The sequence below is a fragment of the Bos indicus genome, chromosome 11, assembly GCF_029378745.1.
Source record: "Bos indicus isolate NIAB-ARS_2022 breed Sahiwal x Tharparkar chromosome 11, NIAB-ARS_B.indTharparkar_mat_pri_1.0, whole genome shotgun sequence".
Classification (NCBI taxonomy): domain Eukaryota; kingdom Metazoa; phylum Chordata; class Mammalia; order Artiodactyla; family Bovidae; genus Bos; species Bos indicus.
The window spans coordinates 105,977,492-105,992,384 of record NC_091770.1 but is presented as its reverse complement, the minus strand read 5'-3'; the positions used below and the strand labels follow the sequence as shown (position 1 = coordinate 105,992,384).

Here is a 14,893-nt window from a genome sequence, read left to right as displayed (position 1 = left end):
CAGGTCCCCAGCCGATGGGTCACCTACCCTCCTCAGCCCTGCAGACCTCCTAACTCTGCCCAGCCCAGGACACCCCCAGGACGCACCTCCCCTCCCCTGGGGCCACGGACCCCAAGCTCCCCAGGGATCTCTCCTCCTGCACCTGATGCCTCAGGGCCCGTGGTGAGGGGGATGGGTGTGTCCAGGCTGCCTGTTCGCAGGAGCGGAGGGGGTGGGAGGTCCTCTCCCCCTTCTGCTCCCTCAAGCCTAATCTGGGGGCCCTGCAAAATAGGGTTCATTTCTTTTTCCTCCCTCTTCTGCCAGGACCCGGTTCCGTTGCCCCCACCCATCTCTGCCTTTGTCCCCTGTACCCCAGTCTAAAGCCCCCCCAGAGACAGGGCAGCACACGGACAGAAGCCCTAGAACTGGGGAGAAAGCCCCACACCGGCTCCGGCCCTAGCGGGAGAGCAGATTCAGCAAGAACTTGGGCCAAGAGTTGGCAGGTGGAGACTGGGTCCTTCCCCAGCCACCAGCTTCACGCGGCCCCACCCGAGCAGGCTGGCCAGCCTGGAGCGCCCTCTGGTCAGGAGCTTGTGTCTGCAGGCTGCCCGGGGCAGGTCTGCTAACCAGTAGAGCCCGCAAAACCACACTGGCTCTGAGCCCAGCTGTGTCCCATGGGCGCTGGCGGACCTGAGCCCCCTGATCCTGTCCTGCCCACGGCCCCTCATCCTCCCTGTCTTTCCTCCTCCACACGGGTGCCTCTGCCCAGCGCACCACCCCTCCCCTCTCCCTAGCTTCCTTCCACCTCCTTGCACGACCTGCATTCAGGGAAGTATTGGTTGTGGGCTGGGGGTTCCGCCGTCCCCAGAAGACGGGGCCCCTGCCTGTCTACGTGTCTGCGCTCTCAGGCAGCCTCACTGAGAAGCCACGGCTGCTGCACACCCTCCCCCCAGCCTCAGACCTGCCCCTGTCACCTGCCTGCTGCCTCTGCGCTGAGCCAGGGACCCAGGCACCCCTTGGGCGTCCCCCATGTGGCCTCCACTCAGGGGGACAGGACAGAAAGGCGTTATCTGTTCAGGCCTCTGCTGGGCGTGGGGCCCTTCAGGATCTTCAGGCTTCCTGTAGTCTCTACACTTCTGCCTGAGGGGAGGGCAGAAGCCTTGAAGGGCAGATGCAGAAAAAGATTGGGGGGTAGGGAGGAGCCCGGCCAGGTCTGTCCTCAACCGGTCAGCAGCTGCCTCTACCAAATGCTGGCCTGCCAAAACTTCTGGGGTCCAGAGCCCCAACACGGGGGTGAGGAGGGGGGTACGGGGTGTGGCAGGAGTCAAGTCAGGCCTTGGAGGGCCCAGGGCTAGGGCCTCTCCCCCTGCACTCTCCCCTGCCTCCAGGGGGACGTCTCCCCTTCACCCCCACCCCACCCCACTGCACCCTCCCTGGGAGGTACTCCCACCCCTCCTCCAGCCCACGCCCCACCCAGCCCAGAATTCAGGTCCCTGTCTCTAACCTGGTCTCTGCAGACCCCTCCGCACCTTGCTGCCCACCCCGACCCCTCTGCCAGTCCAGTGGGGCGCTGAGGTTCCCAAACTGCTGGCCTGGAAGTGGGCAGAGCCCCCACCTCTCACGTCCTCCTCTCCTCCCCTAGTTCCCGCGTGGACGCTCCCTTCCTCAGACCACACCTCCCAGCCCCCGGCCTCCCACTGCCCTGCCCAGTCCAGCCTCAGGACCCTCACAGTCCTGAGGGTCCCTGAGCTCAGCTGCGCCCTCCCACCCGCCCACTTGGGCCTCCTCCTTCCTGCAGCCCTCCACCCACACCTGTCCTTACAGCTCGTGCCCTCTACCCACCAAGCCCCCACCCAGCAGGACGCCACCCACTCTCTTGTCCGGCCCCTGGCCCCTCTGTCTGGGCAGGAGCCTGGCCCCGCTGGCCTGTCTGTCCACACTGACCTTGAGCCTCAGGTGGGTCACTTGGGCCCTGCCTGGGTGCTCGCCCCTCCCCAGGCCCAGTTCCTTCCCTTCCCTCCCGTCCTGATTTCCTGCCCAGGACCTGGCTCCCTGCTTCCTGGGCGAAAAGCAGCAGCTGGAAAAGATCCAGTGCCCGAAGCCCAGACTTGCCTCCTCCCTGAGAACCCTGTGCCTATGAGGGGTGCCTGGCACGGCCCCCCACCCACTCGGTGACACCCCAGCCTGTCCCTCCCACGCCCCTTCCCCATTCACTCATTAGACACCCGGGCTCCTCCTCACCGCCGATGCCCAGGCCCCCAGGCCTTGCCTCCCCGCCCCACAGAGAGCACCCGTCAACCCCACGGTGGCCTCCACAGCGCCTGGCCCTCGGCAACAGGCCCCCCAGGGCCGACCGTCTCGAGTCCCGTGGCCCCCAGCGCCGCCAGGCCCAGGCCCCGCCATCCACAGCTCCTGTCCCCCAGGGGCCAGGCGTCACGGCCGTCCCCAGGGAGACAGAAACACGCCAGGAAAGCTCTCACTGGCCCGCACTGCCACCACGCCTGGGTGTGCACAGAAACCGCTCGGCTGCTGGATTTACCAAAACACCTTTTATTTACAAAAGTGAACTCGCACCGTGAGCAACAGCTGACCCTCGCCTGGCCACGTGCTCCAAGGGCAAACCGAGGCAGCGGGCGGGGGCGGGGCTGGGTTTTCCTCCCTAATGCGTGCTCCCCGGGGCTGTGGGCAGGGGCAGGAGCTCCTTGGAGAGAGCCAGGCTCCGTCTGCAGACGCCCCTGCTGGCAAATTGCGTGATTCTGCCAATCGGTGCCAACCATCCTGGCCTGCCCTCTTCCCCGTGAGCCTCAGGCCCTGCCCCACCCCTGGAAAAATAGGCGACTTTTTCCCAGTCCCTGCTACTGCCCGTCTGTCTGCCCAACAGCAGTGGAAGCCCCCGACTCGAGGAGGAACCAGGCAGCTTTCCACGGCGTGGGAGTGGGAGGGCCGGGTGGAGCGGGGAGGCCTGGAGCAGAGCTGGGGACCCGAGAGCAGCGGGGACGTGGGACCCCCACAGGAGGTGTACACCACCCAGGACCCAGTTCAGGGCAAGGCTGAGGTGCAGAGCAGGGGTGCCCTGCCCACAGGAGGCCCCAGGGTCTCGCTCAGCTGGCACCCCGTCCCAGGAACGGCCGATGCACCTCCAAGAGAGGGTCTGCTCAGGCAGGAATGCGGAGCCTCCTCTCCAGGCCGACTGGGGCCACACCCCCACCAGGGGCCCTGCCCACCCTGAGCGGCCCCAAGCAGAGCCTCAGAGCACAGCCGGGGCGGGCACAGCCGGCAGAGGCAGCTCCAGGGCTGGCGTCTCTGGGGCCTGGGCTGGGCTAGGCTTCCGGTGGTCCAGCTGCTCGAGCTTCTCTCCAAGCTGGGAATACAGCTCCTTCACCGCCTCTCCACTCTGCGGGGGAGGCCCAGGGCGCGTGTGTGTGTCTGCACACACACACACCCCCCCCACACATGGGCAGGCCAGCAAGGGGACACACACACGCGTGCACAGGTCAGGCCAGCACAGGCAGCGCAGCCTGAGTGCAGGCAGGTGGGCGCACCTGGCCCGTGGGCTCCAGTGCCTTCTGCAGCGCCTCCAGCTTGGACGGGGCCACCCGGTGGTGCAGGTGCAGCAGGAGCCGCAGGACGTGCCGCTGCACGCTCTCCTTCCTGGGGGAGAAGCAGGGCTGCAGGCTGCCCAGGCCCCGCCCCCGGCCCAGAGGCCCCGCCCCCACCCCACCCCTCTTCCAGCGGCCAAGGACTGACGGAGAGGACTCACCTTGGGGAGGCGGTGAGGAGGAAGCCGTCGAAGAGGCTGCTGCAGAAGTCCTCCAGGGCGAACTCGTCGGCCAGCAGGGCCAGGCTGCCCGTGAGCAGGTGCAGGAAGATGTCCCCGAACGCCAGGTCGCCGAAGGTCTCCACTGCAAGCACAGCAGGCGTCCCCCAGCTGCCCCCACCTCCCCGGCCGGGCCTGAGCCTGAGCCGACTGGGGCAGGCAGGCAAGTGCTGGGGGAGCCCGGGCGGCCTGGGCCTAACTGGAGGCGGGTCCAGGGCGAGGTGGGGAGGGGACAGGATCCGATCGCGGGGTCCCGCCCAGCGGCCAGGGGATCGGGCTGCAGTGGACTCCAGCAGACACATGCGTGCCGAGGCGGCGGCCCCTCGAGCCCACCAGACTGCGGCGCTCCAGGGCAGAGAATGGAGCAAATGGGCCTTCTTTTAAAACCCAGGCTGTCAAACCCCAGAAGAGACAGCAATGGTAACTACCAGCAGGTCACCCCGTCACCGGGAGCTGCGACCTCGGAAACGTGGGCACCGCCGAGGCACAGAGCCCCGACTCGGCGGGAGGCACGGCCTCCACCACACCCGCCACAGCAGACGGAGGCCTCCACAGCCTCGCCGGCTCACACGCACCGAGGCAGGCGCACAGTGGGTGTGCCAAGGGATGTGGCCAGCAAAGCCCCAGCCAGGGACCCCCGACAAGCCGCACGAAGCCCTGCAGACCCCAAGACCTGAGGGGCAGCAGAAGTGAGCTGAAAGAAGGCCCCTGTCTGACTCCTGATCTGAACAGACCATCTGCACGAAAACGTTACACGACAATGGGGGAAACCATCAGGGTCTGGACCCCGACTAACCGTGCCGCGGTCACGGCTTTAAGAGTCCACCTCCCATCAAGACACCTACTGGGCTGTTCCGACCTGGTCTGCTGGGGTCTGGGCTCTGTCCAGCCCGTCACTGACGGGACAGAAGCCACACAGAGCCCCCTGCAGGTGGGCAATGGGCCTTGGGCTTCACTAATCTGCACTTGAATTCATAAAAGACTCCCACCAAAAAAACGTTGAAAAGCAAAAAGAATTTTTTAAAACCGACACCCATTTTTACTAGAACCTTGCAGTAACAGCAAAGCAGCAGCTTCCTCTCCAGAACGTGACCGGAGACCTGCCCAGTGGGCGGGGTCACACCTGCACCCAGCCCACCAGGCGGGCGATGCTGAGACTCCGCCTCCAGGATAGCCCACGTCCACACACACGCGGTTCAACAAGGAGGACAGAAAAGTTCCCAAATGAATAGGAAAAACGCCGTTAACCCAGGTCCCAAGAACTGTGCTTCTGGAAGGCCCCCAGCAGAGAACTCCCCCCTGGAGAACTCCCTGTGCTGATCCTGGAGCTGGCAAACTCGCCCCCATGGGGTACGGGCCCCGCGGGGAGAGTCGGTCCAGCGTGCCCCGGGCAGGCCCCTTAGGAGAGAGAGGGGGATGGCGAGAGGGCCAGGTCAGAGCCAAAGACACGAGAATGGGAGAAGCTGGGCGGATGAACGGCAAAGGGGCCAGGGCCAAGGACGGGGTTTCTGGGAGCTGGAGGGGACAAGAAGGGTCTTCTCCGGGGCCTCCAAGAGGAGCAAGCCCCACCCATACCTGCTTTAGCCCTGAGAGACCGAGCCACTGTAGACATCTGGCTCCCAGAAACGTGAGAGTTAATTAAGTTCCCGTTCGCCAGTTGGGTGGTGGCTGTATAGAAACTAGCACCCACGACAGGCACCCTCCTCCATAAAGAAAAGCCTGGAAGCAACTCGTAGTATCAGACCCGCCAGTGCCACGTGCACACTGAGGGGCAGTGTCGTGCCCTCTCCAGAAGGCGCCACGCCCCGACAGGACCGAACCTGCAGAGGCCCTGCACCTGTGTGCGCTGGGCAGGCTGGGTGCCCCCGACTGGCGCCCGCACCCCGGCTCAGCCTGCAGCTGGCTCCTGAAGGGCCCCTGGATGCCCTCCCGTCTTCCTGGCTCGCAGGGTCCCTCCAGCGTGCAGAGCAAGGTTCCCCGGGGGAACTGGCCTCTGCGCCACCTCGGTGGGGAGCTCTCGCCCTGGTCTGACGGCTTGGGAAGCTCCAGGCCCCTCGCCCATTGGGAAAGATGGTGCCGGCTCTTGGGGACCGCAGGCTGTGGCGAGGGCAGAGGGCAGAGGGCGTCTGGGAGGACAGCGGCGTCCCGCCGCGCGCACACTCACCGAGCCCCGGCAGCAGGCGCAGCAGTGCGTTCTTATTCCTCTGCTTGGTGATGTGCAGCACGTAGTACAGCCCCACTTCGCAGGCCATGCGCTGCTCCTGCAGGAACCTGCACCCCAGCGCCGTCAGCCCCCGAGCGGCCTGCGGGCCAGGGCCCTCCCCCGCCACGCCCGCAGCCGTACTTGGTGAAGCTCTCCGGCAGCGTGTTTGGGTACGTGACCGGGGCCTTCTCCTCGGCTGGGAGCTTCTGATCCACGTTGAAGGTGTGGTCGTCCACCACGAAGGACATGAGCATGGGCAGGAACCTGGTGACCAGCTCCACCTCCTGGGGCGCAGGCCCTAGAGCTGTCGCATGCTGCGCCCGCCCCCGGACCCCGGCCTCCGACCACCCCCCAGCCGTAGGCCCGGCACCCCCAAGCCCCGCCACGGCCCCTCACGGTGGAGCCCGCCTGACCCTGTTACCATCTTGGGCTCCTTGAAGACCTGGCTGTCGATCATGTCCCACGCACCCTGGCCCAGCGCCAGCAGCCGGAGCAGCAGGAGGAGGTCCGGGCTGTCCTGCAGGGAAATGCAGGCCTCGGCGGCTCGCCCAGCGTCCCGCCCTGACCGCACGCACCCTCTGCCTGGAGGGGGCATGGGCTCACCCCAGGGTCACCCCTACACGCTCCCCAAGGGCAGCGTGCGGCTGGCCGGGGGCACTCACCCTGGGTAGCACCTCCTGGCCCACCAGCTCCTGCAGGTGCCTGACGGTGCTCAGAGACAGGGTGTTGATGGCGAAGGGGTCACACAGGATCATGGATAGGTCCCTGTGATGACACGCCCCAGCATCAGCCAGGGAGGCTCCCAGCCTGCAGAGCCACAGGCCTGGGAGCCAGCCCTTCCTGCAGACCAAGTCACTCCACTTTGGCCCACTTTTTAAAAGCTCACGGTTCACAACTTCCCCTTAACGTACTCAATAAACTGAAAAACCAGAGTTTTTTTAAAAAACTTAAGGTCTCCTTTTGGTCGAGATTCTGATCCAGGCTCCATAAATTCAGTCAGGTTCTCTCAAGCCCGATCCCAGACCTGGGACAGGAGCCACCCAGACAGCACCTTGCTGGTAGCCAGACCGCCACCTCTGGACACAGCAGGCCTGTCTGCTCACAGGCAGGCCAGCTCAGGTGCCCGGCCCGGCCGAGGCGCCACAGCCTCACCCCAGCAGCCGGGCCTCTCAGTCACGGGCTCGGACACCAGGTGGTCCCCCTAAAACTCACGAGAAAAAACACCGCTCTCAATGGCGGCCACGGCGGGCTCGGGTGGACGCCCACGGACAGGCGCCCACCCCAAGCGGACCCTCACCCCAGAACTTGCTCCTGCCCCTTCTTCACTCCGTCAAGGAAGCCCTGCAGCTCGCGGGCCCTCTTGCTGTCCACAAACCGCTCTCGGATGCAAGCGTCCAGGCACCAGGTGAACTGTGGGGAGAAAGCAGGGTCAGAACTCGGCCAGAGACCGCGCCTCCAGGTAGCTCTCGCCACTGCCTGAGCGTTCAAGCCTGGCGTGAGCACAAGGACCCCCACCTTGTGTCGCCAAGGCCCTGCTTGGTGTGAGGAACAGGACGGCACAAAGCAAACAGGCCCAAGGACCCACGTCCCCACAGGCCAGGCAGCGCGAGAAAGAGGCCAAGCGTGTCTGTTCTGAAACGGGCCTTCCCGGGGTCCCCACTGCACGGTGGGCAGTGCCAGGTCAGAGTGTATAACACCACAAAGCCCCTAGGGATGCCGTGGGGGTCACACCGCGTCCACGTCAGGACAGGGCAGTGCGGAAAGCCCTGTTCCAGAACACGGAGCTCACCACAAAGGCTCTGGAGCAGGGGGAGACAGACCCCGGGAAGAGCAGAGCAGCGGGGCTGGCCTGGCTGCTGTGGACAGACAGACCCTGCAGCTGGTAGCGGTGGGGGGTGGCGCAGCAGGGCAGTGGGCTTGGGGCTGGGGGCTCCGACACTGGGTCCCCCCGCTGGGGCAGGGGGCGGGTGAGCACACAAGCCCAGGGGCCGGGACCACAGCGGCCCAGGGGAGGAGGGAGGCCAAGGGGGCGTCCACCTTGTGGCAGGGGTCCACGGAGCAGATGTCGCCGACGTCCAGGTCGTGCAGGGACATGAGCAGCTCGGCGCGCAGTGTGCAGTAGTGCACATTGCGCGTGCGCAGGAAGAGCGTGCGCAGGAACTGCAGGACCATGTCGTACAGCTTCACGTTGCGCCCCACCATCCTCGTCAGCCTCTGCACCACCTGCCGGGACGCCAGGCCTCACACCCCGCCCCTCACCCCCGCCCCGCGCGCCTGAGGCTTCTCTTTCACAGGACGCCGGCTCACACTGGGGGGCAACGACTCTGGTTTGGACGGTGAACCGTCAGGCCCCGAGGCTCCTCTGAGAGGGCGTCAGCCCGGGCCCCAGACTCCACATCGGGCCGGGCCTGCTGCGGCCGCCCTGCTCCCGCTTTCTCTCTGTGACCGATGTGTGACATCTAACGTGTAGGGTCCACCCCTCAGGAGCCTGAGGAGCCCAGGAGGTGCCCTGATTTCTGGGGTCACTGAAGGGTCCAGGCACCCGTGGCAGTGAGTCAGTGCCCAAAAAACATTTGTTGCAGCAACAAACGAATCAGACACAGACACAGGGAGAACCCAGGGCTGAGAGCGGACAGAGAGCTGGCCAAAAAGGCCAGCCAAGCCACCCAGCGCGAAGAACGCAGAAAAGACAGAAAAATCCACACATAGGGAAGGTGCTGCGATGCCCCTTGCCAGCCCCACAGACGAGCCCAGGCCTTCAAGAGCAGACAGGCGGGCATTCATGGGGAAGGGGCTGGCCAGGGAGGCCTGCACACAGCCCCGCCCCGCCTCACCTCACCCTGGCGCCTGGTCTTGGGGGAAGGGCTGAAGAAGTTGTGCAGGACTGAGAGCTCCGTGCTGAAGAGCGCGCTCTCCTTCTCCACGATGTACTGCTTCAGCAGCGGGGAGACCTCATCGCCAAAGAGCGCCTGGTTGTCCTGCCAAATCTGCCGCTTCACCTCCACTGCGCAGGCCCGGTACAGCTCCTTGTCAGCCATCACCAGCTTCAGCTTCTTCTCAGGAACCTACATAACCCACAGGCCACCGTCAGCAGCACCCTGCCCCGACGGTCTCCCTCAGACAACTGGCAGGCCTCAGCTTCCCCACAGCAGAGACCACATCCAGCCCAGCCCAACTGACGGGGACACCTGGGACCAGTCCCTCAGGCCGTGGCATGGACAGGAACCACAGACAGCTTTTTCCCAGAAAGGGCTCCACACCCCGGAGCACATGCCAAGCTTCAGTGTCTGCTTGGCTCAGGGAGAAGCCAGGGCAGGGAACCGTGCTCCGAAGCCGTCTTTACTGGAACAGGCAGCCCAGGAACCCTCCCCAGAGAGAGCCAGCCAGGCAGCTGTTACCTTGGGCAGGTGTTTCATGACACACATCACCACCGGCTGCAGAGATGGCATCTTCACCAGAGAAAAGCTCTTCTCCAGGAGGTCCTCCAGTTTCTTATACCTGGGAAAACTCACATTACTGAAAACGTGGCACAAGACCAAGGAGAAAGTAGCCACCTGCGGGTCCCCGGACTGGCGGTGTCACCGGCGGCCCCCTTTTCAGGATGGATGTGTAGCCACGGGGAGGTGAGTGCTGCTAACTGAGGGTTCCTGGCTGGGGAGGCGGCTTCCTGTCTCACTGACCTTTCCTCGGCCTTCCCCTCGGAAGCGATGGCTGACACACGCTCCAGCAGCTTGTCCCGAAGCTCATCAAAAACCGACTGGTGGAACTCCAGCCGCGGAGTCCCGTGCAGGTCCAAGAACGGCAAGGCCGACTGCAGGGAGGGCAGCAGCACGCCGTTCTCTGTCTAAGGAAGCAGAGGGCGGCGTTGCTTCCTCGGGGCGGCAAGAGAGACCTCAGCCGCTGCCGCTCGTGGGCAGGCGTCCTGGCTGACCCGAGCGGTCGAAGAGGCAGGCACAGAAGGGTGTCCGCGCCGCGCCGGCTGTAGCACCAGACGCTGGGAGCCGCCCGCCGGCCGTCGAAGCGGCCCGAGCTCGGCGTGTCCGGCCCCTCCGGGCCGCGGAGCAGACGGATACGCCCACTTCACACGCGCGCCCGCCCCCGGCCCCTCGCGCAGCCCCACCTGGAACTGCTCGATGGCCTTGAGCGGCTCCGTGCAGTTGGTCAGCGTCTCCTTTAGGTCCTCGCCGTTGGCCACACCCAGGTCCTGCAGCCCCGCAAATAGGGCCGAGGCCCCGGCCCCCACCCGGCCCGGCGCCCCATCCCCGCCGCGCTCCCCCGGCGCCGCCGCGCTCGCCACGGGCCCTGCAGCGGTCCTCTCGCCCGGGCCTCGGGGGCCGCCCGCGCTCCGCTCCCCGGCGCCCTCCAGCTCGGCCAGGTCCCACCCGCAGCACCGCTCCGCTCGCTCCGCAGCCGCCCACTTCCGCTCCGCGCAGCCAGGTCCGCCCGCCAACGGGCTCCCCGGAAACGCCGCCGCCGTCGCGCAGGGGTTCCCGGGAGGAGCGCCGCGTCCCGCGCCCGGCAGAAACAGCGCGAAGGCGGTGCCCGGATGACGCACGGGTCGCCGGCGAAGCTCCGCCCACCGGGCCCGCCGCGCCCTCCTGCGCGGCCCCGCCTAGCCTCCCGGGGCCAGCTTCCTGTCGCCGACCAGAACGCGGTTGGCGAGCGGGCCCCTGGGAAGCAGGCACCGGAGCTGGGCTGGAACACCGGGGGCCGTTGCCACCGGCGGGTTGGCCTGCTTCAGGAGATTCAGAACTGATGCTTTAGCCGGGTGCGTTTTACTTAAGAAATTTTTGGCCGCGCGCCGTGGAGTTAAACCCGCACCCCCCTGCAGTAGAAGTGCCTTTTTTTTTTTTTTTTTTAATATTTATTTGGTTGTGCCGTGTCTTTGCGGCTCCCAGGATCTGTGTTTTAATAATCATGAAAAATCCTTTTGCTGACCTTAGCGCCCACCAGCTGCAGGACCCTCTCATCCTGGAACTTGGCTTCTCCCTGTCCAAACTGATGAAGCCCGCGCCACAGAACTGTCGCAAAGACCAAACTAATGGGAAGTGCCTCAACGTAAAGTGCCTAGCAGAGACCTGGGCACGCAGTGACAGTGTGACAAAGACGGCTGTCCTCTCATTCCCTCGAGCATCTAACCCCCTGCCTAACCCAAAGGGCCAGGCCCTCAAGGCTGAGGTCCAGCCCCACTCCACAGCCCACCTTGCAACACAAGAAGCCCACACAGGGCGGGAGACACTGCCTGCTCTGCACCCTCTGCAGGCTCCCTTACTAAGCCTAAGCGTGCAAGCCCCTAGACTCGCACACAGCCCTCTGCAGCTTCTCGATCTCTCCAGCCCCCTCCTTCCGTCCCACCAGCCTTAGGCCCTCCCAAGCTTGGCCACACCAAGTGTAACATCTGCTCCATTTCCATGTGCCTTTGCTTCCAAGGTTTGCTCTGCCAGAAATTCCCTTCCTGCTGCCCAGCAAACTCGGGCTCATCCTTGAAAGCCTTCTCCCAGAAGCGCACCCTCCTCAGCCCAGCTGGGGCACTGCTCCATCCTTCTGCTGGTCCCACTCCTAGCTTGGAGTCCTAGGAGTTGCTGGTGGTGCCCCTGTGAGCAGGGCTCCTAGTGCCCTGACCTTGGGCCAGACTCTAAAGGCCAGAGCTCCACAGCTCTGTCTCTGTTGCCCTCTGGCCCGCCGGTCAGCCCAGGGCCCAGTGCCAAAGCCTGCAGTCCCACTGTTCTGATTCCCAGGGTGCCGAGGCTTGACCCACAGCTCCTCACCCTGGAGGAGGTCCCGGGTGCATGGCACTCATACTCCCTTGTTCTTGGCTTCCCTGTGGAAATGGGGTGATGCCAGCACCGTGGGAGTAGCTATCGTGGTACCTGTGGAAAGGGTTGAGCTTGGACAGAAGAGACAGAGGAGGGGGTCTAGCCAAGGGCTTGGGGGACACGGGGAGGGCCTCTGGAGGAACTGGTGCGGTGACAGGAGCCACCGCAAAGCTGCAGGAGGCCCCTGCAGGGAGGCAGTCTTGGGGCTGACCCCTGGGCAGGAGGGCGGGGCGATGGCGATGCAGAGCCCGTACCAGACCGCTGCTGTGGGTGGGGCAGGGCCTCCCGGTGAAGCCCAGGGCATCTGTTGGCTGCAGCCTGGCCTGCACGACCCTAGCTGAGCTCACAGGGTCTTTGGGCAGCTGCAAGGAGAAGTGGAGCCAGGCCCTAACGAGCAGGTCCTCTGGGCCTTACCTGGCTGGGGAGCAGGCTGACCCCACCTCAGGATGGCAGCTGACTCCCACCCCCACCCCAACAGTTGGCTCCTCAGCTCGACAAGCGGCCCAACCCTTAGGGAGTCCAGCAGCTGGACCCCTCCACTGGCTGGCACAGCTAGGTGGGGGCATCCGCATGGCCCACGGGGCCCCGTCCCACCCTGCCCCAGGCCAGGCAGGCTCAGGCTGCCACACCAGCCACTCTAGAGAAGAGAGCACTGAAGGGAAAGAGAAGGGGACCTGGCCAGGGGACAGCAGACACAGCAGGTCAGCCGTGGGCCACTCTGCAGGACGGCTCAGGAAGGGCCAGCGGTCTCCAAGCACACACAACTCGGACGAACCAACAGCACCTCGGCATATAGCAAGAGGGTGGGCCCTCCTCGTCCACAGCTCAGAGGGGTTGGCTGGTCAGGAGGGTGGATCAGACGTGCCCAGAGAGTCAGAAGGCCAGGCCGGGGGTGGGGGGCACTGAGTTCCAGAGGGAGGCCCAGCAAGGCCCCCGGGGGGCAGGGTTTCATGTGCTGACCCGGCAGGCCGGGTGCACCCCGCAGGCTCTAGAGCGCACAGAAGGGGCCAGTGTTGTGGCGCTTGGGCCTCCGCACGCCTTGGATGGCCACCCCGGGTGCCGAGGGGAACCGTGAGCTGTAGCAGTCCTCCACGTCGTAGGCGGCCGGGCCTGGGGTGCAGGCTGCAGAGGGGAGGCGGGTGCAGTCACTGTGCCCACCTGTGCCGCCCAGGTCCACCCCTCCCGCCCCCCGCCTCCCCCCACCTTACAGGAGCCCACCCAGGAGGCCAGCAGGGGCGAGCGGCCCATGGAGAAGGCGGGTGGGCACGGGCCCTTCAGACGGCAGCCCGGAAGGATGTTGTAGGTGCTGGGGCCAGGCCCCGTCTCGTCCCCTGTGGGCGGAGGGGCCTGCAGGAGGGGCTGGGCCCGGGGCCCTGCGCGCCCGCCCTGCAGCACCCCCTGGCGGGCTCGGGCCTCAGGCGGCCTGGAGGCAGGGCGGGCCCTGAAGCTGAAGGCTGGGCAGGCAGGCGGGCTGGGCAGCTGGTAGTCGGCAGGCGATGGCCACTGTGGGGAGACGCGGCTGCTGCAGGCCTGCCCCTCGGGGGGCCCACCCCACCCAGGACCTGCAGGCTGGCCCCACCTTCTGCTCTCGGTTGAAGTCAGTTTTCTGGGTGAAGGGGCTTTCACTCTGGAACCACACAGTCTGCCACGCCCTGCGGCCTCCGCCTTCTGCAGTGGGCACAGGGTCACAGGGGTGCCTGTGGCCAGGGTCCCTCTCCAGGTGAGGGGGTGTGGGGAGGGGCACGCACCATGGGTGGGGTGCCTGCGGCCGATGCTGAAGTGGGGGTGCGGGGAGGACTCTCGCAGCGACGCATCTGGCACCTGATACTTGGTGGGGCCGGGAACATGCAGGTCGGTCACGATGGGCGGGCGTTGCTCCAGCACTGGCGGGACAAGCCCTGGGCCTGGGTCCTCCCAGCGGCCCCCACCCGCCCCGCCTGCTGCCCCGACCAGCCCGGGGCTGGGGAGCCCGAGCCCTCACTCACACAGCCCCCTCAGGTTCCGAGTGAGGGGCTCCTGGAGGGGGCTGGTTTGTGTCCTGAGCCCCACCTGGAGCTCCTGCACTGCTGGGGGCCACATCTCCTCCCAGGTGGCCCCCAGCCCTAGTTCCAGGCCCGACAACAGCACAGCAGCATTGAGCCTGCAAGAGACACGAGCAGCCACCATCCACGCAGCCTGAGGGCCAGCCAGGCCACTGCCCCCCAGCCAGCCCACCGCGCGGGCAGTTACTGGGAAGTCACAGGTGGCTTCTGCTTCAGGGAGCCATGGATCCAGTGTCTGCCTCCATTGATGTGAAAATTTGCCAGGAATTTCACCGCCTTCTGGTCAAAATTCATTATCAGGGTCTCTGGCTCCCCTCCCCTAGGGACATCACAGGGCTCTGTGACCTCACTGACTGGACATGGGTCCCCCGTTGCCAGGGACTCCCTGGGAAGCACTGTCCAGCCCTAAAGTGGCCTCTCCCCTGACCAGCGATGTGGGTTGCCCTGGGATCAGCTGCCCCCAGCAGGCCCCCGTGACTCTCAACTCCGCTGACCTTTCTCCTTCCTCCACTTTCTTGTTCCAACCCTTCCGATCTCCTGGACTTTTGGGTCTCCCGAGGCCCTAGGGCCCACTCTAGTAGTGCTTGGGAAGGACTGAGGCCCTGGCAGAGGGTAGAGAAGGGGGCAGGGGCTGTGGGCTGCTGAGCCTGCAGGGCCAGCCGAAGGAGACACAGGGGAGGGCAGAGGGGACTCCCCAGGGAAGGGGGAGGCAGGCCTGGCAGCTCAGGTGAGGCTGGGGGACACTGTCCTTGGGGGGGCGCAGAGCCTGGACGGGGCTGCTGAGGCTGAAACACGAAGCCACGATGAGGCCGGGTGGGCGCCAGGCCCCCGCAGCGCCTTCCGGAGCCGACCAGCTGACCGGCCCCGGCCCCGGCCTTGGCCTCACCCGGGCAGCACAGCCAAGGATGTCCTGTCCCCCAGTCCCCCACGCACGCCTGTTTCTCCCTCTCCCAGGCCCTCCCATCGGGCGCCTCCAGGCCTGCCTGGCGCTCCTGTCGGTAGCGACTCGCTTGAGGAAACACACCTTTAATCAGGG

The 14,893-nt window shown here is 65.8% G+C and overlaps 2 protein-coding genes across 3 annotated transcripts; both read right to left on the bottom strand.

Annotated features, from left to right (window-relative positions):
• Nucleotides 1-2,513: 2,513 nt before the first annotated feature.
• NELFB (negative elongation factor complex member B) lies at nucleotides 2,514-12,387 on the bottom strand. The gene is made up of 16 exons (XM_070799849.1): nucleotides 12,286-12,387; nucleotides 12,027-12,177; nucleotides 11,802-11,869; nucleotides 10,120-10,611; nucleotides 9,680-9,843; nucleotides 9,398-9,497; nucleotides 8,834-9,064; nucleotides 8,037-8,222; nucleotides 7,297-7,409; nucleotides 6,662-6,764; nucleotides 6,421-6,516; nucleotides 6,141-6,283; nucleotides 5,961-6,067; nucleotides 3,740-3,881; nucleotides 3,522-3,630; nucleotides 2,514-3,373 (listed from the first exon to the last, which is right to left on the bottom strand). The coding sequence occupies exons 1-16, from the start codon at nucleotides 12,385-12,387 to the stop codon at nucleotides 3,227-3,229; spliced, it is 2,454 nt and encodes an 817-aa protein (XP_070655950.1). The 3' UTR covers nucleotides 2,514-3,226.
• A 294-nt stretch (nucleotides 12,388-12,681) lies between these two features.
• On the bottom strand, nucleotides 12,682-14,639 carry STPG3 (sperm-tail PG-rich repeat containing 3). Of its 2 annotated transcripts, none has more exons than XM_070799750.1 (6): nucleotides 14,045-14,639; nucleotides 13,801-13,955; nucleotides 13,564-13,698; nucleotides 13,395-13,483; nucleotides 13,024-13,318; nucleotides 12,682-12,937 (listed from the first exon to the last, which is right to left on the bottom strand). In XM_070799750.1, exons 1-6 carry the CDS (start codon nucleotides 14,149-14,151, stop codon nucleotides 12,804-12,806), a joined length of 915 nt encoding a protein of 304 aa, XP_070655851.1. In that variant the 5' UTR covers nucleotides 14,152-14,639; the 3' UTR covers nucleotides 12,682-12,803. The 2 variants fall into 2 exon arrangements, with proteins under 2 accessions (XP_070655851.1, XP_070655852.1); XM_070799751.1 differs by having other exon boundaries at nucleotides 13,564-13,642; nucleotides 13,865-13,955.
• Between the last annotated feature and the right edge of the window lie 254 nt (nucleotides 14,640-14,893).

Coding starts and splice junctions, on each gene's coding strand:
- NELFB (XM_070799849.1), bottom strand. CDS start 12,387: ATGCGGATGCCCCCACCTAGCTGTGCCAGCCAGTGGAGGGGTCCAGCT. Junction 6,284..6,420: donor TCTTCAAGGAGCCCAAGATG/GTAACAGGGTCA, acceptor CCTGCGCCCCAG/GAGGTGGAGCTGGTCACCAG. Junction 3,631..3,739: donor CTCCTCACCGCCTCCCCAAG/GTGAGTCCTCTC, acceptor CTTCTCCCCCAG/GAAGGAGAGCGTGCAGCGGC.
- STPG3 (XM_070799750.1), bottom strand. CDS start 14,151: ATGAATTTTGACCAGAAGGCGGTGAAATTCCTGGCAAATTTTCACATC. Junction 13,699..13,800: donor TCGGAACCTGAGGGGGCTGT/GTGAGTGAGGGC, acceptor TTGTCCCGCCAG/TGCTGGAGCAACGCCCGCCC. Junction 12,938..13,023: donor GGCCTCCTGGGTGGGCTCCT/GTAAGGTGGGGG, acceptor TCCCCTCTGCAG/CCTGCACCCCAGGCCCGGCC.